The 26,009-nt window shown below is 45.1% G+C and overlaps 1 protein-coding gene across 1 annotated transcript in view; it reads right to left on the bottom strand.

The window, feature by feature from the left end:
- Positions 1 to 26,009, bottom strand: part of LOC144826356 (1-aminocyclopropane-1-carboxylate synthase-like protein 1) — a 213,193-nt gene that overhangs the window by 40,125 nt on the left and 147,059 nt on the right. The window contains exons 10-11 of the mRNA XM_078684684.1: positions 23,297 to 23,386; positions 19,867 to 19,912 (exon numbers count right to left, since the gene is read on the bottom strand). Coding sequence (XP_078540810.1) covers positions 19,867 to 19,912; positions 23,297 to 23,386 — 136 coding nt within the window. The remainder of the gene's footprint in view (positions 1 to 19,866; positions 19,913 to 23,296; positions 23,387 to 26,009) is intronic.

Below are 26,009 nucleotides of genomic sequence, written 5' to 3'. Positions count from 1 at the left end.
GTTTTTCAAGAATTTGTATCTTTGAAAGTACATCGCAAAAGAAAGAAAAGAAAGTAAAATGTATCAAGTTAAATTTATGCAGCGAAATAAGTGTTGGACAAATTGCAACAAGTAAATAGCCAGCCTTTCTAATACAATGATGCCAAGGCTTTGGTGTGGTTATAGGGACTTCCTTAATCTTGAACTATTATAATATGCTTGGTATTTAAGTACTTGTATTGCAGCCTGGGCTGCTGGAATTCGAGGGTTTGCAGTTAGGTCCAGACATTGCGATTACTTTCAAATAACTCTCCGCATGCTCTGTATACACACAGAAGCAATCTGTTGTATCATGGTGACTGCAAGTAGATATGATGTAATCTATGGCTTGTAGGCTACCGCCAGAAGCAACAAATTGGGCCTGCAGTGCAGGGGCGGCTCCTACACTAGGGCGGAGGAGCGTTGCCCCACTGCTTTCTCGCAGTGCGAGAAGCAGAAACATAAAATGGTAATAACTTTCAGTTATGTTTGGCTGCGGGTGGGCGGGGCTGCTCTGTGCTTAGGGAAGGAGTACTGTGCCCACTCCTGAGTGCCTAAAGACTGTTTGGTCGGCACTCTGGGGCCACCCAAACCTGTCATGCACACTCTGCCTTCTCCATGCTGATTAATTAAAATGAATATTATTATATTAAAACCCAGCACAACACCCCACCCCTGCCTCCCACCCCTCCCTACCCAGTCATGCCAGCCGTGACTACTGCAGTGGCCCACCCAAATAAAAATTCCTGGAGCCGGGCCTGGTCGCCACATGCGTATAGTAGGGGGTTTGGCATGAGCCCAGACCGCAGCGATGTCTTGCTTGGCCACTGCCACCGCAGTGCCCAGATAGTGTTTGGTTCTTGCATGTTTAAAATGGTTTCCATCTGCCTGAGTCTGTTTTAGGCATAACTTTTTGAAACAAAGGATAGTGTTTGAATTTCCCTGAGATAGCAGTAGGTGCCGTTAGTGCTGTCATAATCACGGAGGGTGTGGGCAGGGTCACTAATGAAGGAGATACCACCTGAAATTAATCATTAACCTCCTCTACTCCTTCTTCCTCTATGAAAGTTTCCTCCTGTGTTGAGTAAGACAAGTGGGCAGACTTAGCCGTGCCTGCATTTCCACAATGGATGACACGTCCGCACTTGCAAGTAAGTATCTTTTTTCTCTAAAACCTGCTACCCAGCACTGGGATGTCTTTTTGCGATGCTTTGGTATGACCGGAGTTGCTGTGGAATTAGAGCGCTGTTGCTGCATAACATTAGGTTGCATGAGCTCCGCCCTGCCCACTATGTTGAGCCCACACAGCGACTCCTCGCACGCTGGCCCCACCTACCTGGGGGCAGTTGGGCTGCCCTGCACCTTTCGCCAATAAACTGCTTGCTCAGTCCAGATAATGATGCTCTCACAACTCTACCTCTGCTTTCCCTTTCAATCGGCATTCCAGCAGGTCCTTACATGTGGTAATCGTACGTCAAGTGCTCGAACTGTCCTGAAATGAGGGAGCGGGAGCCGGCGCCCTTCCACAACCTCCTTTCTCAGGACAACATCCCAGGGCCGTAATTTACTTTTCCGGCAAGTTTTTTTCTTTTTTCTCCTCAAATGTGGAAAAGATAGAACACCGCGGCTCCGCATTTCGGGCCTTATTTATGAGGTCGTGCGTCACTTTTACACTGCCGGTGCGTCACTTTTTGTGACGCACTAGTGGCGTAAAAAATTTGCCTTGTTGCACCATATTTACAAAGTAATGCATCTAGGTGGATGCGTTACTTTGTAAGTGTAATGTATGCAGGGGGGCCTTCTGATGCAAGAAAAGGTCACAGAAGTGACGCAGTGAAATCTATATGATTTCACTGAGCCACTTCTAGGACACAAATGCATCAATATCTTACACCTGGCTCACAGCAGGCGTAAGACTGACGCAGGCCCTTTCACATGGGGCTAGCCATTATGATCTTCCCAGACTATATCAGGTTGATCCAACATCGACATCAGTCCTTAAGGGAGGAAAAGGCTCGCCTCCAAGGCCTCATGAACCCCTAAGCATTCTTGTTTCTGGCCTGCTTGCGTGTGATATATAAGTCCTGCATGCTCTTCTTTGACTTCCATGAAGAGGTCCCTGCCTGATGAGGAAATACGCATTAACCCCCACACGCGGCCTCAACTTCACTCTGACTCCTCTTCCAGTGATCCTCTCCGTCAACGGTCCCAGCTCAAGCACAAACATCACCATAGATCAAGGTCGTTGCTGCTATCTAGAGCAGGAAGTGCAGACAGGTCCATGACCCCTCAGGCCTTACATACATTTTCACTTCAGAGTAACAAGACTTTGGCTATAAGACAGGGACGGACGACCATGATGCGATCACCTGCTTGTAGGAAGGCGTCTTAGAAGGGCTGCACACTTGGAGGGACACCCTCCAAACCTTAGGAGAAACTCTGGTTAATAAACTTGTTATTTAGCATCCTTTGGATGGTGGCGGTACCCAGCCCCCGTTGGGGTTGGGATGACATTCCAGCCGCGACAGATACTTCAGTGGTTTTGAGGTATTGGGGTGGGAAGGGGGGAAGAGGTTGGGCATGTTCAGTTGTAATTTGTTTTTTGTTCCCTCTGCACGATTGAAGTGCTCCTCAAGTGGCAACCGCACACAGGCCGTGTCCCATACACAGTGCTTAATTTGAGCCGGTGCTTTCCGATGCTCAGCACCGGCACTTAATTGGTTTCTGGTGCTCAGAACCGGCACTTATTTGTCAACACCATACTTAGAACAGTCCACCACAAGGGGGCGCTGCTCATCTAATTTAGAGATGAGCAGAACAATGGTAGTTTCGGAATACAATATACATTAAAATTGCTAAAACCTGCCCCTCCCTGCCATTGCTTTAGCTTTGGGGACCTGGAATATCTGAACTGTTGCATTTACCTGTGAGAGAGAGGGTTAGTAGTTATTATGGTAGCAATGACAAGGGCAATGGGTGGTGCAAGCTGCAGTGGCCTCCTGGTCAGTGCTTTGGCACTTAATATTTTACAAATTAAGCACTACCTATACATACTCAGCACCAGCCCAGATGACAAATGTATATAGTAGCATCTCATGGGTAGGCTCCAAATCACCATCTGGAATGTTCGGGGAATCTTAGACAAAATAAAATGGGGTCAGTACTCCAGCAGGCTAAGCGCCTCGGGACTAACATACGCTACTGCAAGAAACACACCATCTATGTTCTAAGGCCCCTTTGTCTGTCCTGTTTTGGACAGGATCAAACATTTAATTGGGGATTCACCAGAGGCTCCTGAGGTGTGGCAATTCTGATGAAATAAATTTGTACTTGTAAAGCGCAATTATACCCCAACCTGGCGCTGTACGCATGCCGCTGTGGAACACTTCCAGGCTTTTCCCTGTGAAATATCTACTCCTGGGCACCCCCAAGGTGAAGCCAGGCATCCCAGCGCTGTTGGGGCTATTGTGGATATTAAGCAAGCTATTGCCCAGAGTTGCAGAGCGGGACCCATGATTAGAATAGGCACCGAGGCGAGAATTATCAGGTCCGAGGAAATTGAGCCCAAGACCCGCTGAGGCGAGAATTGAACCCTGGTCCCGGGCCAGACCTCTGCATTAGGGTTTGCCGCCCTAACCATTGAGCCACACTCCATTTAGGCCCCAATCGTTCTCTCTTACTCTGGCGACTCTCCCCTTGGTGTTTGGAGGACCATCAATACCGGATACACATACCAAGCTCTGATTGAATAAATCGCCCTCGATAAAGGGACCGTTGCCCGGCCACAACCCAATGGGAGGCCATGATGCCTACACTACGTGGAGTAGACATTTCATTCTGTGCCACAAGGAATAAACAGCATGCGCAAAACTTCTACAGATGGAGCCCCAATCTTGACCCTAGAGCGGCAGGCCCATGAGGAAGGCAATGGAATGGCCCGGCCCGCAGACAATGGCCCTAGCACAGCAGCTGAACTTCTAGAAGAGGCAGGGATGGCCTGTCAGGCCTCCCATAGCTCAGTATATCGATGGGGAGACAAATCAGGCAAATGTTTGCATGGTTGTGCCATACACACTGAAGCCAATCTATCTTTTCACTGTTCGTGGCCTCGGTGGTGATTTCCTCACCGATCCAGTGGCGATTGCGAATAGCTTCCCTGCATACTTTGCGGCGCTATACGCTAACTGTGACAGGCTGCATAAGACCCAAATACAGAAAAGTATTTGGGTCCCAAGGCCCTATCAGATACAGCCAGGTCTCTAGTTGATGACCCTCTTACAATTGACAAACTAACGGCCCGAGCTGATATGCTCCCAGGCAAACAGCTTCCCATATGAATTTTTTAAGGCATACATGCCACCGCTCAGCGCCCACTACAGCAAGGCCGTACATCTCGCACTGGCAAAAAAATATTTATCCCCAGACTGGGGACATGACGAGGTGGTTGTCTTTCTCAAGCCTGGCTGATCCCCATAAAGCCACTCCTCTTACCAAACAAACTCTTTATTAAACTGTGGAAAAGTAAATTTTGCCATGTTCTGTGTCCCTACGTGTTCCCCATCTTATGTTATATGTGCATGATTAATATGCATATGTATTCCCTTATGATCGATTAAAGACGCAATTCTAGTTGTGTCCAACTCTAGTATGCCAAGTTTCCAGTTCTCGTGAAAGCTACGAGTATTAGGCCTATGTAAAGCTATGTTGCCACGTTTCACAGTGTGCACGTTAATTCAGTAAAAGTCCCCGTTTCTAGGCCTCAAAAGGGCCCGGACACCAGATTCAGCTCCTGTCTCCTGAACCCTCGCTGAGGAGCGATACAGCCCCCACCTGTATCCCTGACCCTTCACTTACTTCCTGCCTTACAGTGCCCGGCTCGGCCTGGCTCTGCCTGCCAGTCTGCCAAAAGTATGTTATGATTCTAGTTATCAGTTCAGCCCTCCTTCTCTGCATTCCTAAACTACTGAATCACATCAATAGTTTCAGTCATGGTCTAGCCTTTACGTCTCCATTTAAGAGAAATACTGTATTAATGGTCATTTAATATTCCTCAACACGCACAACATGTAGAATAATGCATGCACCAGTCTTAGAGTCTGTTAGCCTTTACCCTGATAACTTTTGGATTCTATCAACATGTTCTCTAAACATCAGATACTAGATAGTGTTTAGGTACATGTCGCTCTGACACTCCAGACTTTAGTCTCTTCTTCTAGCGCAGAAGTCATAGCCCCCAGTTTTTCCCTAGTAACACGTCATTGCCAGCTTGCGCGCACCACTAGGTCAGAGGTCCCGGCTCCTTAGGTAGCCCCCTCCATGTTTCCACCCCATTTATGACATATTCTGTTACGTTTACATCACATGTCAATGTACACGCCTCTTGTTACACCCACTTCAGCCTTATCTTTCGCGACTGCTACGAACTCCGCCCACTGCTACGCCTACTGTATTAACTGTAATGCAATTGTTCTAGTATATATATACTTGTGCACTGTTATTAAAAGTTACCATTCCTTTGTCCCTGCCCCCGGCAGCTGCCATCCTATTCCCGTGCAGGTTGTCCTGTTGCTGTCCTTTATGCTGTATTAAAACCTGCAAACTCAAGATACCTCGAATCTTGACTCTTATTTATTGAGCTATCTGTTATTGTATATCTAGTCAAAAATAGAACAGGTATTTAATTATTTATTTACCACATAATGGCGCCCGAATAGGGACTTGCCCTTTCCCCACGCGCCGGAGAAGCCACGCAAGCCCCTTGATCCTCTGCAGTCGTGATGGAACCATCCTGCGCAGTGGCAGATATTTCTGCTTCAAGTATCCCTCAGGCCCACGGAGGAGACGGAGGTTGCGGTCCAGCATCCAGACGAGGCGGTGGAGGAACGCGGCGAGTCCCGACCAGAGCCCAAGCCGAGAGTCCAAGGTCCGAGGTATCCGGAGGCCCACCCGTAACTGAAGTCCGAAGTTCATAGTCCGTCGTCGTAGCAGTCCAGTCCAGTCCGAGGCCTTCCGTTCTTGCTGCCCGGTGAGTACCGTTGCTGGGGTAGTATCTAGACAGGGTCAATCAATTTGTCTCTGGTCCGTGGGTTTGGGTACGCAAATCCAACACGAAGTGTCCACCTAGGTGGATGCGGGTCCTGACGTGTCTCTTAATGAGACCGGTATGTTACGTACTGTTTCAGCAGTGCATCTAGTAAGTTCTGTTCTCGAGAAATTCATGTGTTTCTGTTCTCAAGTATTCCAGGTAATGTTTCTGTCCGAACTGTTATCTTAAATGTCATTTCAATGTGTTTTCAATGTCGTGGTATGAATGAGTTGTTTCCCCAGTCATTATTGTGTTCGTCGTGTATTGTATTGTGTCTAGATCCCAGTTTGCGTTATGCCTCTGTTCTCCAAGTTACGTCAGTTAAGAACTAGAAAAGGTCTGCTCGAGGAAGCAGTTCCTGTCCCGCCTAGGGACAGTCCCGGTCATTTTATGTATCATAAGCATGGCATAAGTGCCATATTATATCTAGACTTATGGGTCGAGTATACTAAAGATCTAGAAGAGAAATATAGATGGCCTGTATCAGGCACATGGGATGCCGAGTGCATCATGCGAGTAGAAGAAGCATTATGGAAAAAGAAAGCCAGACAGTCACAGAAAGATGCCATCGAGTTATGGCGCAAAGAATCTCATAAAAGAACGGAAAAAGAAATCAGAAAGTCAGAATTAAGTAGAGAATCCTCAGAAAGAGCCCAAGAAAGGGAATTAATCGAAATAGGTGAACGAGTTAAAACCGAACAGTCAGACAGGCAGAGGAATGCCCTTATTAAGGGTATGTACCCTCTTCTTGCCGAGGGCTTGCCAAAAGCAACCCCGGAGGCATCCAGTAATTTTCCGCCACCCTTAGTTCCGACCAAGCTACGTCACAAACCGACCGCAGCTGATATTTTTCTCTCGTCCTATTTGGACGACACAGTCCCAGAATATGCAAATCCTGTTCCGCCAGCTCCTGTAAATAATGTAATTCCTGCTCCTCCAGTCACCGGGGCACCTGTTACAGCACCTGTTACGGTACCCCCGGTCCAGCCTACATTACAAGTACCCGCTACATTGATCACTCTGCCAGCACGAAGAGTATCAGTCGACGATTCCAGTTTAGGGGCCTCGGGAGGAGGTCCTCCTGGTACCCCGCCGCCACAGAAACGTGTAATATTAGCCGAGTTACATGAACGTGCGTTACAGCGTACGCCCAAGCATCAGTCCGTTGCAGATATCAGGCGAGCTCTTACCGAATGCCGTTATGATCCAGTCCCAGGCGATGATAATATGGTTATATATTCATTGCGCGTAAGACGGGTGACCGAGTATTTGGACACCCTACCGAATATGAAAGAAGATCTAGACAGAATATATCGTTTCATCCGTACAGGAGAAGATCCAGAAAGTATCGGTGAAGTCATGTCTCTCAGGAAATCTGAGATCCAGTTTATGCTATTAAAATTTCTAATAAATTGTTTAATAAGGGAACAAGATTATCCGACTAAAGATCCGACCGAAATGAAAGTCCTGACAAGGGGGAGTGATAATATAGCTGGGGGAAGACACAAGACACTCAGTAGTATAGAGAGTATGTACAAGAAGATACGTAAAGAAATAATAAGGTTACACGAACAACGCAAAGAAGCACTAGTAAGCGAGAAAGAAAATGACTCTTCTACTGAAGAGGTAGACGACGAGAATCCTTCCAGAATAGCGTATGTAGGTAAATCTAGATTTCCAGACCGACACTTACGCCTAGAACACAAGAAAGTTTTCTCTATTCCAGCACCAGAACAAGGTTCTCTGGAACAAGTATTTCAAGCTACCGATCACATTCTGAAATCACGAATCGGTTATAGTGAACTTAGTACCATGCATGAACAAGAACTAGCCCGATCAGCAGTCCGATGGGCTACTGATTCTACCACTTTTCCAGACGAAATAGTGGCACAAATGTTTCTGAAACTGCCCCCAGCCGAGCAGCGACTGGTGGGTATGTATATGATCCAGCACCTCATTACACTGTATGAGGGTCAGCATTCCGATCCAGGTCCGTTACATGATGTTCTGAACGAGTTACTCCAGTATAAATGGAAAGGTCTAGGTACCGATTTAATTAGTACCATTCTAGAACAGCGCCACAAATATAGAACGTTCCTAAATCCGCATTTTGTTCACGTCTCACCTCCAGAAAGTAAACCGTTTTACATAGACAGACAGCATCCGTTACGAGAAGTACACCCAGTTAGGACACAGGGTGGTGAAATGCAACGAGTATTTGTTTACACCCCGATTACGAAGATGGAACTCTTAGAGATGAAAAAGTTAATTCCCTGTCACGACAAAGATCCAGCAGGGTTCCACCGTGAATTAAAAGACATGCTCCGTATGGGAGAATACACGTATCCAGATATAATTAAAATGTTAAAAGTCCTGTTGCCTGCGGGCATATATGAAAAACTCAAAGAAAAAGAATGGGAGGTGGGAGAGAAAAAGATAGATTGGGCAGTTCTAGAAGCTGAAGAAAATACACGTGTACCAGGTACCGGTCTAGGAGATAAATGTAAAGAATTACCTGAACTGTTAATACAAGTTTTGCCAAGATTACTAGCCACGAAAAAAGAAGACTGGGATGCAATCTCAGCCTGTAAACAGAAACCAGACGAAGATACTAGTGATTTTTATTCTAGATTCGAGAAATGTTTTAGTATTAACAGTGGTTTGAAGACGAGTAGCGAGTCATACCCTCATCTTTTTGTTACTAAACTAGTCGAGAATTCAAGTCCACAAGTTAAAAATCGAGTTTTGAAAGTCGAAAGTACCTGGCAAGCTAATACTCCGTCCCAAATGCTTCAGATGCTCCAGTACCACCAGAATGGAATCAGAGAAGAGCAAGATCACGAAAGGAAACGTATGAAAGACACGAAAATGAAAGTATTAGTTGCACAATCTGTTCCTCAAGACAGTCAGAAGAGGGGTACGAATCAAGCCAGTCATCCTGCAGTTCCTGTTAAAGGGACCTGCAATTATTGTAAACAGCCAGGTCATTTTATAAACGAGTGTGCAGTTCTGAAACACAACATAGCTACCGGTAAGACTAAAGAAAGACCACGTCCGCCTACACAAGAACAGGTTTCACAGACTTCTCAGCCACCACAGAATGCACCACAGACAGTTACAGTACCGCAGCCTATAGCTGCAACACAGCATGTTACACAGCAAATGTACCAGTATGCCCAGTCCGAGTATCCAGAGTACCAGCCGTATTCATGAAACAGCCTAGAGAGGGAGGTAGGCTTGCCTCTCATCGAGATACCTGTAGATCAAGAAGGTCCCTATGTTCACAGTCAAGTATTAGGGAAAGACAGAAAGTTTCTGATTGATACAGGGGCAAGTAGGACTACTATCAGTCATGACGAGGTTCCAGGGGCTCCGCTCTCAGGCTCTAGAAATGTTTCCCTTGGATTTTCAGGAAAGCCTATTGTAAACGAGATATCAAAACCAGTTACTCTAGAAGTAGGCCCATTGTCCCGAACTACTGATTTATTACTTACGAAGTCATGTCCAGAAAATTTGTTAGGCATTAAGACACTGAAAGAATTAGGTGCAGTTATTTGCTGCTCCCCAGAAGGAATACGTTTGTTTTTACGTGACTTTAAGGGTCACTATGTATTACGTGATTTTGATCCAAGATTACTGAATGTTCCCCAGCATCTATGGGCACAAGGTCCAACTGATGTTGGTTTTATGCAAATCACACCCCATCGTGTGACTCTCAAACCAGGTGTAGTGTTACCACGAATCAGACAGTACAAATTGCCACCTGAGGCTGTAGCAGCCTTATCCAAAATTATTGACGAGCTCATTGTTCAAGGAGTGGTTGTAGAAACTGACTCCAATGTATGTAATTCTCCTATTATTCCAGTCATGAAACGTACTGATCCAAATGCACCTCCAGTATATCGATTAGTGATTGACCTTCGAGAACTTAATAAATGTATCATTCCCCAGTACCCAGTTGTTCCAGATATTTCTTCCCTATTGACAGCCATTGATTCTGAAGCCACGTTTTTCACTGTCATAGACCTCAAGAACGCATTTTTCAGTGTCCCCATTCATCCAGACAGCCAGTTCCTTTTCGGATTCTGTTTAAATGGAAGGAGCTATAAATTCACACGAGCTCCTCAAGGTTTCACAGAAAGTCCTAGTATTTACAGTCAAGCACTTAAGAGACAACTAGACAATATTCACATGCCAACTGACACTGCCCTGCTCCAGTATGTCGAGGATCTACTGATCACAGCCCGTTCTGAACGTGACTGCGAGCGTGCGTCACTTACAGTTCTGTATTTTCTAGCCGAGATGGGGCACAAGGTGTCCCCTTCGAAGCTTCAATTCTGTGTCCAGCAAGTGATCTATTTAGGCCACTTACTGTCCAAGAGGGGTAGGCAGTTGACACCTGACCGTATCCAGTTAATAGCGAGTCTTCCTCAGCCCAAGACACAGAAAGAGGTACGAGCTTTTATCGGCCTCACTTCCTATTGCAGACAATGGATTCCCCAGTATGCATTCCTAGCCAAGCCACTGATACAGTTAACGACACAGGAGGCAGCCGTATCGACTGTCCTCCCTTGGACATCTGAACATACACTTGCTTTTAATGAATTAAAGAAAGCCTTATGCCAAGCTCCTGTTCTAGCTACACCGAACTACAGTAAGCCTTTTACACTTTTTGTCACAGAACGTGATGGTACTGCATTATCTGTTCTCACACAAGATCAAGCAGGACAGTACAAGCCCTGTGCTTATTTTTCAAGCACGTTAGATCCAGTAGCCCAGGCTCTGCCTGCGTGCCTCAAGTCAGTTGCAGCCACAGCACTAGCTATCAGACAAAGTGATTCCATAGTATTAGGACATTCCCTGACAGTACAAGTTCCACACTCCGTGGAAGTTCTTTTAAACCGAACACAGACCCAGCACTTGACTATTGCACGTTTAACAGGTTATGAACTGACACTGTTCCAGCCACACATAGAAATCAGACGCTGCAACGTTCTGAATCCTGCTACACTGTTACCGTCAGTTTCTTCAAATCCTGCCACACATGACTGTGTGGAAGTAGTTAACACTATGACAAAGCCAAGACAAGACCTGACAGATATTCCACTACCTGATCCCGACCTGACACTTTATGTGGATGGTTCATGTATGAGAACAAATACAGGAGAACTAGTAGCCGCGTATGCAGTGACTACTGACACTGAAGTTATAGAGACACACCGTATTGACACTCTGTCCGCTCAAGCAGCAGAGCTAGTCGCTCTGACCCAAGCCTGCATACGTGCCAAGAACCTGAAAGTTAATATTTACACAGATTCACGTTATGCATTCGGAGTCGTACACGACTTTGGAGTGCTCTGGCAAGAAAGAGGTTTTATGACTTCTCATGGAACCAAGATTCAGCATGGTCTCCTCATTCAAGCTCTGTTAGATGCAATACATTTACCGACAGCTATCGCTATTATGAAGTGCAAAGCACATACGAAAGTTACTGACATTATTTCCCAAGGTAATGATCTAGCAGATCGAACAGCCAAGCTCACAGCTCAGACTCCAGACATTCCAGTTAACATGACACAGACACACACTCCAGATCCGATTGCATGTATGACAGTTAAGGACCCCACTCAAGATGTCATAGATATCCAGTTACATGCTACTCCTGATGAAATCAAGAAATGGTCCGAACAAGGAGGGGTCCAGACAGATCAGGGATGGTTGACGAAGGGAAAAGCCACATGGTTTCTCCCCGACTCAATGGTTCAAGTCATTATTAATACCACACATAGTCCTGCACATTTAGGAGAAAAAGCCATGTTAGACAGTATCCAGAACATTTGGTTCAACAAGCATTTACGAGCGGCAGCCAAGCAGAAAGTCCGTACCTGTATGATATGTTGTCAGTTCAATCCAGGTAAAAGTGTCCCGGTGGAACAAGGGGGATTCCAGCCTCCTGACCACCCTTTTGAGGTCCTCCAGATGGATTATATTCAGATGGAGCGATGTCGAGGTTTCAAGTATGTCCTTGTAGTTGTATGCGCTTTGTCCAGGTGGACAGAGGCATATCCAGTTCCAGATTACACAGCCGCGACCACTGCCAAGCAGCTGGTTCGTGAATTTTTCCCTCGTTATGGACTCCCTAGGGTCGTGTATTCAGACAACGGCCAGCCATTCTCATCTGAGTTAATGAAGCATGTGTCCCTTCTGTTAGGGTACCAGTGGAAGTTTCATTGTGTGCGCCATCCTGAAGCAGCAGGTCTCGTAGAGAGACATAACCAGACATTAAAAATCCGCATTGCTAAAGTTTGTAAAGAGAAAGGTGTGGACTGGCTAGTAGCTCTGCCAGTCGCCCTATTTTATATGCGCATGGTCGCACATTCCAGATCAGGTCTGTCTCCTTATGAGGTCGTATTCGGCCGCCCCCCGAACATGTGGGGTACACCTAGACCCCGAAGTATTACAGATGTTTCCAGTAATATGCTGACAGATTACCTAGCTTCCTTGATGTCTGCCCTACACTCTTGTCGTTCACAGGTTGCCGCCGCATTTCCAGACAATACTGAAGTGAAACCACACGAGGTCATTCCAGGCGACCTCGTGTTGGTTAGGAACTTTGATCGTTCAAGTCCGCTGGAGCCCCGCTGGAAACAACCTCAACTTGTCCTTCTGACCACCCGCACGGCCGTGAAGCTAGAAGGCCGCAAGGGCTGGGTGCACCTGTCACACGTCAAGAAATTCCATGGATGTCGCATAAAAACATTGGACTGTTCCATTTTTAAGGACTGCCAGAATTCTAAAGACTGCCCTATTCTCAAGGACTGTCCCGCTACAAACTTTGATTCCAAGCCTCCCCTGTTAGAGGAAACTCCGCAGCAGGAGTATAAAAAGAAGCTCAGGTCTAGTAAAATAAGTCAGCCAGTTTAATTGTCTAAGTCCCCCTCGGGTGAAACGGTTAGACAGGTTTCTGACATGTATGAGATAGACCCCCATAGTGAGAGAGTTAGTCAAAACTCTATCAGATGTATTGTTATTCTATTTTTCTTCTATTTCTGAGTTTGATGGTTACCTGCACAAGTTATGCATTGCATTTATGTTTTCCAATTTCTCATGTAAATAAGTTTTCTAATGCTACAGTAGAGCACACATTCAGTGATCTGCCTCCTCACGAGTTGTCCTATCGTCTTGCTATGAGAAATAATACGTTTATCCGTATGTTGCACTATTCACACCAGACCAGCAATGCCACTAATTGTTGGGTGTGTGGTCGACTCCCCCCTTTCCAGACACCGAAGGGAGTTCTGCCACTCTTTCCTTATCCATTTTCACATAATGGTTCGTGTGGAGCATGGTCCACGTTAACGTCATCCTCAACTGATATGTCCCTTCTGAATAGTACATGTTTTCCAGACAAGCAAGGTCTCACCCATAGAACAGGGTTAGATCTAGAAAATGAAGTTTATAATTTAGGTAATTATTCTTCGAATTTTATGGTCCTGAATGTTCAGTCTGATACTACTCCAGATTTACCTGCTATTTCAGTACTACCAGTCAAAGGCGAATTATGTGTCCGAAAGAATGGTTCCGCACATGTAGGACATAGTGATTGTACTACTATTGTCAAGTATAGTGACAGTGGGAAATCTATTTTCAAAGCCTCACGTCATTCTTATTTTGTTTGTGGTCAGACCGCACATGTTCGTCTGCCCCTCGATTGGGATGGAACATGTTACATTGCCTTCCTACTGCCACCAGTTTTCCTAGCCCCATCCGATTATCATAGAAACACACATCTAGTACACGTCAGACATAGAAGGGAGATTGAGTCCCCAATTGTCGATCAAACTGAAACTACTCTAGAACAGTATCAAGATTTCAATAAAGGATTCTTCTTCTTTATAGGCCCTGTCCAGAATAGTAAGCTAATCCGTAGGTTAACCAGAACCCTTGAAGCAGTAGTGAATGAGACTACTTCTGCTCTAGGTAACTTAACCGAAGAGCAATCTGCTATGAGATTTGTTGTGCTCCAAAATCGTCTCGTTCTTGACGTCATACTGGCCGATAGAGGAGGAGCATGTAGAGTCATCGGATCTAGTTGCTGCATTTTCATTCCTAATAACGCGCCGTCTGTTTATTCAGCTATAACCAGACTTCATAAAATTGCCCATCAGTTACACCAGAATCCAGGCACCTGGACATGGTCCGGTTGGCTCTGGAGTATAATTTCTGCCTGGGGATGGAAAGTATTGTCATTCCTAGGTATAGCAGTAATGATCATTTTCAGTTGCTGCCTCTGTTTACAATGTGGCCCTGCGATTTGCGGCATTTGTGCTACATCCTGTATTCCCAGTCCTAGTCCTAAGTCCCGTTCCAAGACAATTCGAGACGAGCAAATGATGCTGCATGAAATGATAGATGGTATCATGAATATTGATGTTTCCTGATGGAAACGTAGTGACAAGGAGGGAATGTGGAAAAGTAAATTTTGCCATGTTCTGTGTCCCTACGTGTTCCCCATCTTATGGTATATGTGCATGATTAATATGCATATGTATTCCCTTATGATCGATTAAAGATGCAATTCTAGTTGTGTCCAACTCTAGTATGCCAAGTTTCCAGTTCTCGTGAAAGCTACGAGTATTAGGCCTATGTAAAGCTATGTTGCCACGTTTCACAGTGTGCACGTTAATTCAGTAAAAGTCCCCGTTTCTCGGCCTCAAAAGGGCCCGGACACCAGATTCAGCTCCTGTCTCCTGAACCCTCGCTGAGGAGCGATACAGCCCCCACCTGTATCCCTGACCCTTCACTTACTTCCTGCCTCACAGTGCCCGGCTCGGCCTGGCTCTGCCTGCCAGTCTGCCAAAAGTATGTTATGATTCTAGTTATCAGTTCAGCCCTCCTTCTCTGCATTCCTAAACTACTGAATCACATCAATAGTTTCAGTCATGGTCTAGCCTTTACGTCTCCATTTAAGAGAAATACTGTATTAATGGTCATTTAATATTCCTCAACACGCACTACATGTAGAATAATGCATGCACCAGTCTTAGAGTCTGTTAGCCTTTACCCTGATAACTTTTGGATTCTATCAACATGTTCTCTAAACATCAGATACTAGATAGTGTTTAGGTACATGTCGCTCTGACACTCCAGACTTTAGTCTCTTCTTCTAGCGCAGAAGTCATAGCCCCCAGTTTTTCCCTAGTAACACGTCATTGCCAGCTTGCGCGCACCACTAGGTCAGAGGTCCCGGCTCCTTAGGTAGCCCCCTCCATGTTTCCACCCCATTTATGACATATTCTGTTACGTTTACATCACATGTCAATGTACACGCCTCTTGTTACACCCACTTCAGCCTTATCTTTCGCGACTGCTACGAACTCCGCCCACTGCTACGCCTACTGTATTAACTGTAATGCAATTGTTCTAGTATATATATACTTGTGCACTGTTATTAAAAGTTACCATTCCTTTGTCCCTGCCCCCGGCAGCTGCCATCCTATTCCCGTGCAGGTTGTCCTGTTGCTGTCCTTTATGCTGTATTAAAACCTGCAAACTCAAGATACCTCGAATCTTGACTCTTATTTATTGAGCTATCTGTTATTGTATATCTAGTCAAAAATAGAACAGGTATTTAATTATTTATTTACCACAAAACATTGAAACCAACCTTGTCGCCAAGGCCCAGGCCAATCGACTTATGCCCCACATGGAAGATGTAGTCATTCTAACCAGACCAGGCAGGTTTCATGCCTCATCGTCGACACTTTACACCTGATGATTTGTATACTCCTCTATTGTGAAATCACAGAAAGTGTATTCAATTAATTATTGTCTGTTCTAAAAAAAATAATTTGATCAATTTACAGACTTTTTTCCTGCCTTCCATTTGTTTGTTTGTCTATGGTTGTGTATATGTGGTAGCTGGACACAGGCTTGTGTTCCACTTGGAAATTGTCAGATATTTTGCCACATTTCACTATATTTACTATTAAAACATGTCCGGCTGGACATTGAACAAAGATTCCAATTTTGGTCTATTTGTATCTCTGTTTTCAAATTGATAGTGAAGTTTGGGACCACTGTTTTGTGAAATAAGTCATTGTGCGATGTGCCATAATATCTGTTGAGCCCATAGCCACAGTGGATCACCTATGCCGCCCTGATAGCAGATATGGATAAGGCATTTGATTCAGTCAACTGGACCTATTTGTTTGCACTCCTGCGCTGACTCAACATTGGCCCCTGATTTTTGTCCTTCATATCTCTACAATACACGTAGCTACCCGCTGCAGGGCGAGTGGCTGGTTTGGTTTCTCACCTGTTTTCCATCAGACTGGTTGCCGCTAAGGCTGTCCCTTGTCACCACACCTATTTGCCCTGGCCATGGAACCACTGGTGTATCGTTCAGGATTGATGCTCAGATCCAAGGCTTTGAATATCTGTGAGAGGTTTTGACCATATCATGCTGTATGACGATGATGTCTTGTTTTTCTTCACAGACCCCCACAGAACAGTCCATCGACTTCTTCGCATCATGCAGGTGTTCGCTGAAACATCCGGTCGGTATATGAATTGCCACAAATCTATCCTTTGCCTTTTACGGGGGGGGGGGGACAAATGACTGTGGTACATGGTCAACAGACTTTACCATGGCCACAGAAGGACTGTGGTATGTGGGGGGTTTCCTATCTGCCTCCCAACCTATCCCTTGGGAGCGTAATATGGCTCCATTGACAGAACAAGTAAAGTTGATGTCAAATCCTGGTCACATTTGCCTTTGTCACTGTATGGATGATCCACCATCTTCAAGATGGTCTCCCTTCCTTGCCTCCTATATAAATTACAAAACCACCTGTGGTATTTGTCTGACATGCTGCTGCATGTGAGCTGACTTGTTATTATGGAACTCGTAAGTGCCCTAGAATGTTTATGAAAAAAGGCTCTGTTGCCAAGTGTTGGGATAGTCAGTTATCCCTGGCTGGCCCTGTGGATTGGACGCTGTTGTATGAGTATCTCCAATAAAGAAGATAACCTACAAATCACCCTGCTACAGTGTACTTCATTACACTGGCGATGAGTGTAGAACCACGTCACTGGGAAATATTACCACCCCTTCTCTAAACAAGACCACTCAGCAGGAATTTTCTACAACTAGTAAGAAGTTCTCATGATCAAGAAATCGTCCTAACACAACTCTGCTTCTAAGCAAGACTTTAAGGTACTGTGCATGCTCTGCTTTTCCCCAAAATTAGCCTATGAACTCTGGTGTGCTTTTCTACTGCCGCTGCTGAAATTCTCTGTGCTTCAAAACACAGGCAACCCGCAACGCAGTACTGGCATCTTACATTCCCTGCCCACTGCGTGTCTTGTTACTTCGCGTGTTTTGTGGGATTGCTTCTAACCCTGGGCGTAGTTTGCGAAGTAGTGCTACGCGTAGCTACGCAAAGTACACTTCGCACTACGCGAGCTAGGCGTAGCATCGCAAACTGCGTAGTGCACTGTGCAAGATGCTGTTCGCACTGATTGCACAGTGCCGGATGCTTGTCCTCACTGTGCAATCAGTGCAAACTGCATCTTGGACAGTGCAAGCAGTCGTTTTCTGCCGCACAAGTAAATTTCTACTCGAGCGGGAGCTTTCTCAACGTGGACTGGTAGTTTCTCATTGCGAGCGGTCGCGAGCATATGCGACCACTCGCAATGAGAAACCTGACCTCCCCGCGTTGAGAAGCTCGCCGAGTGGTTTATTTTCCACGCTCGCGTCAGCAACTTGATGTTGCTGATCGCGAACGAGAAAAAAATGCGCGCTAAGCTACGCTACGCGTCTCTGCACTGTGCTACGTGCAATTTGCGTAGTGCAAAGTAGCGCAAACTAAAACAGCGTGTACCAGTGCATTCATCTTTATTCACAACTTTGAAACAGCGTGACCTAGCACATTCGTCTTCATTTAAACCCAACAGAAACTCCAATGTGAAGTGTTTTCGTTGCGACATGTTTGGTCACCTTGCTAATGACAAGTCATGTCCTGCTCTCAAATCTAAGTGCAGCAACTGTGGGAAAATTGGACACGTTGCTCAAGCTTGTAGAACTCCAAAAAAACAAAAAGGGCAGATGTTTCAAAGAGGTTTCTCTAGAGGATGAGAGTGATTCTAATTACGAAGATTTGCACTTGGGCAAATTTTGTTACAAAATGGTCAGAATAAGAGTAAAGGCCCTGTAGATGAGTTACAAATAAATTATTGTACAATCAGAATGCTTTTTGACACAGGAGCAAAGATTTCACTTATCCCGAAAATCTTATTTGACAGGGAGTTGAATGCGGAGGTGAAAGTCTAAAAATCCAACATTAGGCCACTAGCTTATGGCGGTCAACCCATTAAGTTGTTTGGATATTTATTGGCAACATTGAACACAAGGGAAGGCTAACAGCAGGGAAGATTTATGCTGCTGCATGTCAGCTGACGTGTTATTATGGAACTATTAGGTGCCCTAGAATATTTATGACAAAAGGCTCTGTTGCCTAGTGTTGGGAGAGTCAGTTACCCCTGGCTTGCCCTGTGGATAGGACATTGTTGTATGAGGATCTCCAATGAAGAAGATAACCCAAAAAACACCCTGCTTCAGTGTACGTCATTACACCACTCTTTCCCAATCCTTGCAATCTGCTTCCAGCAGGTGAATGCACGGCATAAGTCACTTCTTATTATGGGGGGGAGGTGCAGATCGGAAGGCTCCAAATAACTCCTTTTCAATCCACCTACTGCTGTGGAAATGCATTAGCAGACAACCAGTCCTATCAGGCAGTTTTGTACCTACAGGTGCTTAACGACTGGTGATTCTGTGCCAAAGATGACCCAGCCTACGCTGTGGAGCGCTCGTATCTTTATAGCGTACCAGTGCCTCGGGCCTTGTTGCTGGCGGCACAGGTGGTGATTCAAGTGTGGATACAATCACTACGGCAGATAGGGTGATGGGGCTGCCTCACGCGGGAGACCCCGCTTTGCCAAAGATGACCCAGCCTACGCTGTGGAGCGCTCGTATCTTTATAGCGTACCAGTGCCTCGGGCCTTGTTGCTGGCGGCACAGGTGGTGATTCAAGTGTGGATACAATCACTACGGCAGATAGGGTGATGGGGCTGCCTCACGCGGGAGACCCCGCATTGGCATAATGCTTTCCTCCCCCAACTACCTACTATGTCCGGGTTCCAAGGATGGGATAATATTGGAATATACTCTCTAAGGAAGGTCATGGATTGCTGATTCCCAAATCCTTTCAAGAGCTTCAAAGTGAATTTTACATGCCACGCCCTCTTCCTGTATCTAAAGCGAGACATTGCCAGGCTGTGGAAGGAAAACTCCTCTCCTACATGCATAGAAACTGGGCATGGACTTTTTCATGGGTCTGGAGCTACCAATTTTCTTAGCTCTGGATGCCCACAAAAACACTCCAAGGTTTGGTACAGATGGTCGGAGTATCCTGGTCTACCTCCCCAAGCATGACTCTGGATAGGCGATGGCGGCTCATCAGACAGATGTGTGATCAATAGTGTGTTCGGGTGATTGGGGTGCGGGAGGCGGAAGTTAGGGAGCATAGTTAGGATGTTTCACACTTCGTTTGATGCAAAGCATTATTGTCTATGATGTACATGGAATCTAATGAAAAAAACATGCTTATGTACACTGACATGTATACATATGATTTGGTCCCTTTGGGCCATATTGTGGCAGAAAATACAATAAAATTTGTTGTGAAAAAGTCACTTACCTTGCTGATGCCCCACATCACATGAGTTCTCATAGGATCAGGCAATCTGCATGAGACAAAACACAGAGGAGTCCGTTTTCAAAGAGGATGTGGAGAAGTCAATGATTACTTAGCATAGAAGAGCAAAGCACTTCCTGCACAAGTAATGGGCATTTCAGTCGAAGAAGAAGGAAGAAGCACTATCATGGCAGAGGCATGGAAAGCTATCTGTATAGTAGCTTTGCTACTTGAAGTACCTGAGTGCCTTTACTTTACAGACAGAGATGTGGGACTGCCATCTCTTGGGAGTAAATTGAAAACAAAGATATTTTTGAACTGAAAAAAACATTTAAATTGCTATTTGATTGTTCTCACGCATAGCTAGGACCACATAATTTGCATCAAGAGAGAAACTCCCTTTACGATTTGACTTACTGGATTACAGTGGGGATCTGATTCAATTGTGACCTGCGTGGTGAAGGCTTAAATTGTGGCCTGGAAAGCTGGTTTTGTTTCTCGTGTACCCATGAAAATCGAAATTTGATAATTGTTGGAAAGTGGGTTATTTGGTAGGGGCAAATGTAGGTCTGCCACTGGCAATAAAGCCACTAACACATGGTAGGACTCAGAATAGGTCTTAGAAAATCATTCCTAAGCTCAACCCTTCGTAGCTTGGCTGTGAGCAGATACACCATGACCGTAAATAATTAAGACACAACACAAAATAAAAATCCAACACCAATTTATAAAAATAGGTCATATGTTTATCTTTTAAATGACACCAAAACGAAATTAATCCACTGTAGGGAACCAGAGATATGAATTTTTGAAGATTAGTCACTTTCTAGTGCATAGAAACCAACAGTGCCCCTTTTAGTAATTTAGTTTTCTCTGACAGGGACACACCTTTAAAAATTGTTCCGGAGAATCTCACCATTGTGTTGTGCCGCCTTCGCCAGCAGGCGGGGTCCAGTTTGAACTCCTTCCTGAAGTTCTGCTTGCGGGTCCCAAAGTATCCAACACGTATTCCAAGGTTCTGGAATCTCCAAGTGGATCCTTGAAAGTGTGATGCTTCAACTCTGCAATCCACTTGAACAAAACCCTGACAAAATCACTGGTACTCCAGGCTGGGAATTCTTTGTGGGGATGTCCAGGTGAGCTCTGTAACCTGTAGCTTGCAGGGAGTCCACTTTTTAGTCCTTTTTAAGCAGGTTTGATCCACAGGGCTGTAGTTTCCAATGGTGCAAAAAGGCGCAAACTCAGAGTCCTGGCCTTTGGAAATGCACTTCTAAATCTTCAGCGCTTTAATGAGTGCTTAGTTCTGTCACTCAACGGTGCGCATGCATCTCTTTGTTTGATCATATGTTCTTTATTTAGCATGCGCTCATTCTCATGCTTGCATGCACGCTACAGTGTATTCTTTTTATTATGTTGTTGTTACTGCATGCGCGCACATATCTAATGCTTTACTTGTATACAATTGAAATGTGCATTCTCGTGCTGTCTTTCTCTCGTTGAATTCCGAATGCCGGTTACTGACATTGGCAGTTCGGATTTCAAGGAGGACGGGCACACTCCAGTGATGTTCTGATCAAAGCTTGAAATAAAGCTCAATTTATTTTATCTACCAACTTCTGTGCTGTGGATTTCTCTATCATTTCAATCGCAGACAGACCCTTCTGATTCTCTTCAGTTTCAAGCAGCAGATCTGGAGGGCTCTGTCCCTATAAGATACTTATTCCAAGTTCTCTGGGTCATGCAGGAGGTCACTTCCGACCAATGGGAGCAGGGTAACTCCTCAAAGTTATGACCACATCCTGTAGAGTGTGGCATTATTTTGTCCCAGAGTGCATCAAATCTTCCAAATCCATAATGGCTGATTTTACACGAAAGAGCTAAGAGCTGGCAAAACACACCCCTGGGATGGCTAATTTACTTAGACTCGCCCCCCCCTGCATCTGCTCATACCTTCCTTAATCCTACCATCTGTCTAAGGTGGGAAGTTAAGAGCTGTAACTGACAATGGTATCTGCTCTTCCCTTTGTAGAGCGTAGTTTACGACTCCTCGCCCTGGCCTGGCATTCCTACGGAACAGCACAGTGCCCTGCCAGCAGAGCTGGTTAACCCCAGGGGCTCTTTATCACATCTTCAAGGCAGCCTAGCTAATCCACTTAACTCTGACCAATCAGGGCAGACCACTGGAAGGCTGAATTTGCACCTACGAACAAGAAAGTCTTTTAACTTCTTGTACATACACTTTAAGAGAAATTCACCAATATGATATTGTTGGATTTAGTAATACCATTCTGGAAAGTCTTTAAATGGCATGTGTATCCCTCTCCTATCAATAGTTATTAATCAATAACTTTCTACCATGTTACCATATTTAACAGGACAATTGCAATGGGAAAAATGACTTGGGCCATTTTTCCAGCACCAGGACTTACAAAAACACACTTGCCTTATATCTACAGGAACTTCACCCCATGTGCAACTAAGCAAGACTTTAGGGGTTCTGAATCTGTAGAAATATTGCAGATTCTCCTTTTACAGTGCTTCTAGTATCAAAGTCAAATTTGAGCAGCACTTTACCACAATGTGGTGAGTGAAATGTGACATTTCATTTTACCCAGGTACATAAAAACTCATTTTATAAGGGTGTACCTTATAAATACCTGACCCCCCTACCCTGGGATACTTAGAGGAGACCATGGGTGTCCCTAATATGCCAAAACATTGTAGGTTGTCCATTTTCAGTGCCCCAAACCCAAAATTCGAGTTTGGGCACAATCTACTTTTGAAAAGCAGTCCTGGCATCCAAGGCTGTTTTTAAACTGGGACAACACAAACTTCCCAAGCAGTAGCCTGAGGAGGGAACAAGAGGCCGTAGGGTAGTGGAAGGCGGTCAGCCTCCAATCAATATAGTAACCACAAAAGAGACCGCTCCCAGTTGCAGACCACATTAATTTCAATGTGAGGTGCCTTGTGAAAGTGGGGCATCTTGCAAAAAGTGATAGACGTGCATCACACACCACCAGGTGTCATGATTCATTATCTGCCAGTCCTTTTTTAACTGACCTCAGGCTTCAGCAGGGCACACATGCAAGTGCAGCAAAAGGCTGCTGGCCTCTAAACCACCATGCCCCAGGGTACTGGGGACTTCTAGGTAGTTTCAATCCCCCAGCCCTATTATATACTAGAGGCCTATAGGGGAGGTCATGCCAATCACAGGGGTACCCCACCATACCATTGTGTACCCTAGTGTATGTAGGTGTTTTATCTGTATTCTAATGTGTCTTTTTCAACATAGCAATGGCCCTGGGACCGGTTAGGCAGAGTCCAGAGTCAGTCAAAATCAGTTACCACCAGTTTCAGTCAGCAAAACGTTGGGGGGTGCCCAGGGCACAGGATGACTTTGCAACAGTAATCATAAAAAAAAGATTTGACTTACTGCTCTATACTCAGAATGCTCCGGAACATTTCAGAATCCTCGCAGACGGACAACATGTAAATCTCATCCACTACAACGTGCAACTCGTGCCTGGAACAAGGACATGAGAAAAAATAAGTTTGTCTCTCAACAGAATATATTGATATGGTCATATCACTGTACAACCTGAGACTGGTCAGTGCACCCAGACATTGTTAAAAAATAACCTGAGGACCACCGCCCCAGCATGTAACAAATCATATTTTAATGCTGGTGCTGAAAAAGGAACTTATGACTCAAACACCAATGTTTTTACCTGGTCTTTCTTGATGTTCTTCCCAACTCTGGGAACTCAAAAGAGACAAAACTGTTGAGGACACTATCTCACTGGTGTAGAAAGTAGAGAGGCAGAGGGAATACAAAAACAATAAGAGCCATCGAATTGCATAACCAGCACATCCTCGGAATAGCCAATGGACTTCATCCAAACGTGCTGCCAAAGCATCATTCTAGCATCAACTGCTCTGATCAGGCAGCCAGTGCTGTGTAATCGAGAAATTACAATTTATTTTACAAAATCCTGAATGTTTTGAGCCTGACATGCCTTTGGGATGCTGGGTAGACCTTCCTAACTGTCACATTAGTTGTGGGCATACCTCTCCAGAAAATAGCTGCTATTGACTGACCAAATAGACTATTCTTTTGGACTCCCTGTCTGGTTTGTAAGGAATGAAGTGGGGTTCATCCTTCTGGTGGAAGCCAGCCCCCCAAACTTTCTGGCATAGGATGCTGTGTCAAGATGTCAGGGTAGTATGGCAGGGGCATGTGGCATCTGGCAACCTGCCTGTGCACAAGAGGGGGAGAGGGGAGGAGGGGTGTGGTTGACAAGGCTTGGACCAGGTGTTCTAAAGGGTGACATTCAGGGCTTCACTAAATAGAAGTGTTTGGATAATATTTGTCCAGGTTGCAAAATGTCTGTCGGCCCCTTAGTTTTAAATTCAGTACATTGGGTGCCTTTCTCATTACCGCTTCAAAGGAGGCACTCCCTTATGTTGATAGCCTATGAGGAAAACACTGCTCAGTTTCAAGAGAAGTGCCCAACCCACTGGCCTCATTCAGACCCATATATAATTTGTCATCATCGTAGTGCTGGGGAAGATAATCCCCTACATCTCCTCATCATCTCAAAAGACTGGTTGGGTCTAATTAAAGTCTGAACTGGAAAGTTGTGAGAGCTCTGAGGTGCAGCTCTGAGGCAAAGGCATATATTCTGTCTAACTTGGATTGTGGCCATACGTGTGGATACGGCTTCCGGACACAGCCTCAGTTGGTGCGGAGATTAATTCAGCTCAGTCGGAGAGGAATGGGGTCTTCCTCTGGTGCTGGTGGCTTTGGCGTCAGTCTCAAAGGGGCCAGTGTGTATTTTGCTGCTGGATTGGAAGTCAGCTCTGGTATTGGAGCAGAACCAGAAGTGGGCTCAGGAAGCAGAGCCAATACAGAGGAAAAAATAGCCAGTGGTTACTATCGCTGATGGTTACTTTTACTTACTTGCTGAGTAATGGTATGCGGAATCACAACGCGGTCGTGGTAACGACCATGTTGTGATACCCCGTAGGGAGAAAGACTGAGGTTTAACAAGACATATTCGTGAGTCTTAGCATAATAGTGCAGCTTCTCATGTGAGGAGATGGCTGCCACAGCAGTGGCTGATGCCAAAGTCTGTGTTTTAAGGAAAGCGAGAGCAGACTCAGTAACTACACTGACCGAAGGGCCGAGATAGTATGAACATGACCTTGTATGTACTACTGAATGGCAGATTCAATGATCAGCTCCTGAATTTTTTATGCCACATGGATCTGCTTTCTGAACAGTGATAAGAACACTTGACCAGCTGCTGAGAGGATAGGACTATGTCATAGTATTTTCTTCCTTCCAGAGTCATGATACTAGATGTTCTCACTGAACATAAAAATCTATGAATTTATTATATTTATACACTGTCCAGCTGCTTTGTACATTGGATTTATGCTAGTTTGATGTTCTCCTTCACTTTCAGTACAGGTCTGCTCTTAACCTATGTGTCAAGTCCCACAATGGTAATGGTACACACTTCAATATACAATATCCGACCATTTTGCTACTGCCTGTCCCATCCTCTGCATCCGACCCATAGCCGCAGTCAAGAAATACAGTGCTATATTTTATTGACCAGGTCTGAAACTGAGGTTTCTGGTCACCCATCCTCTGGTAACTTAATCACCGCAAGCTTATGATCCGCACTTACTGAGAATTCCTTGTTCACTGGAGATAACTGCAATCCCCCATCCTTATCAAGAGCGGGGTTCAGACACACTAATGTTTTTCACACCTTTAGAAAGCAAGACATCCCCTCTCTTTTAATGCTAACAATTACACAATATGGTCTGCTGCACCACTCTGCCCCACCAGGTCCTCCCTTTTTATTGTTCATTTGTGTAGGGCTGCCAGTCCCTAGTGGAGAAAAGTATAGGTAAATTTAATCCGTGACCGACATACTAATCACTTTTTGATGCAGCCCATGCATTTTCTCTGCTGATAAGGTTTCATATCATGATTGAATGCTGTGTTTCCCATTGGTTGTGTTACATGCTTTTTAATAACAATTGTTTAACAAAAAGAAAAGCCTTTCAAGACATTCCAAAGTGTTGTGCCACAAACTCAGCAAGTCATGTTTTGTCAAGAGATTTAGAAAATT

This window comes from Lissotriton helveticus, chromosome 3_2 (assembly GCF_964261635.1).
Source record: "Lissotriton helveticus chromosome 3_2, aLisHel1.1, whole genome shotgun sequence".
Taxonomy (NCBI): Eukaryota; Metazoa; Chordata; class Amphibia; order Caudata; family Salamandridae; genus Lissotriton; species Lissotriton helveticus.
Note: the sequence above shows the minus strand (reverse complement) of the source record. Positions and strands in the feature narration are given on the sequence as shown.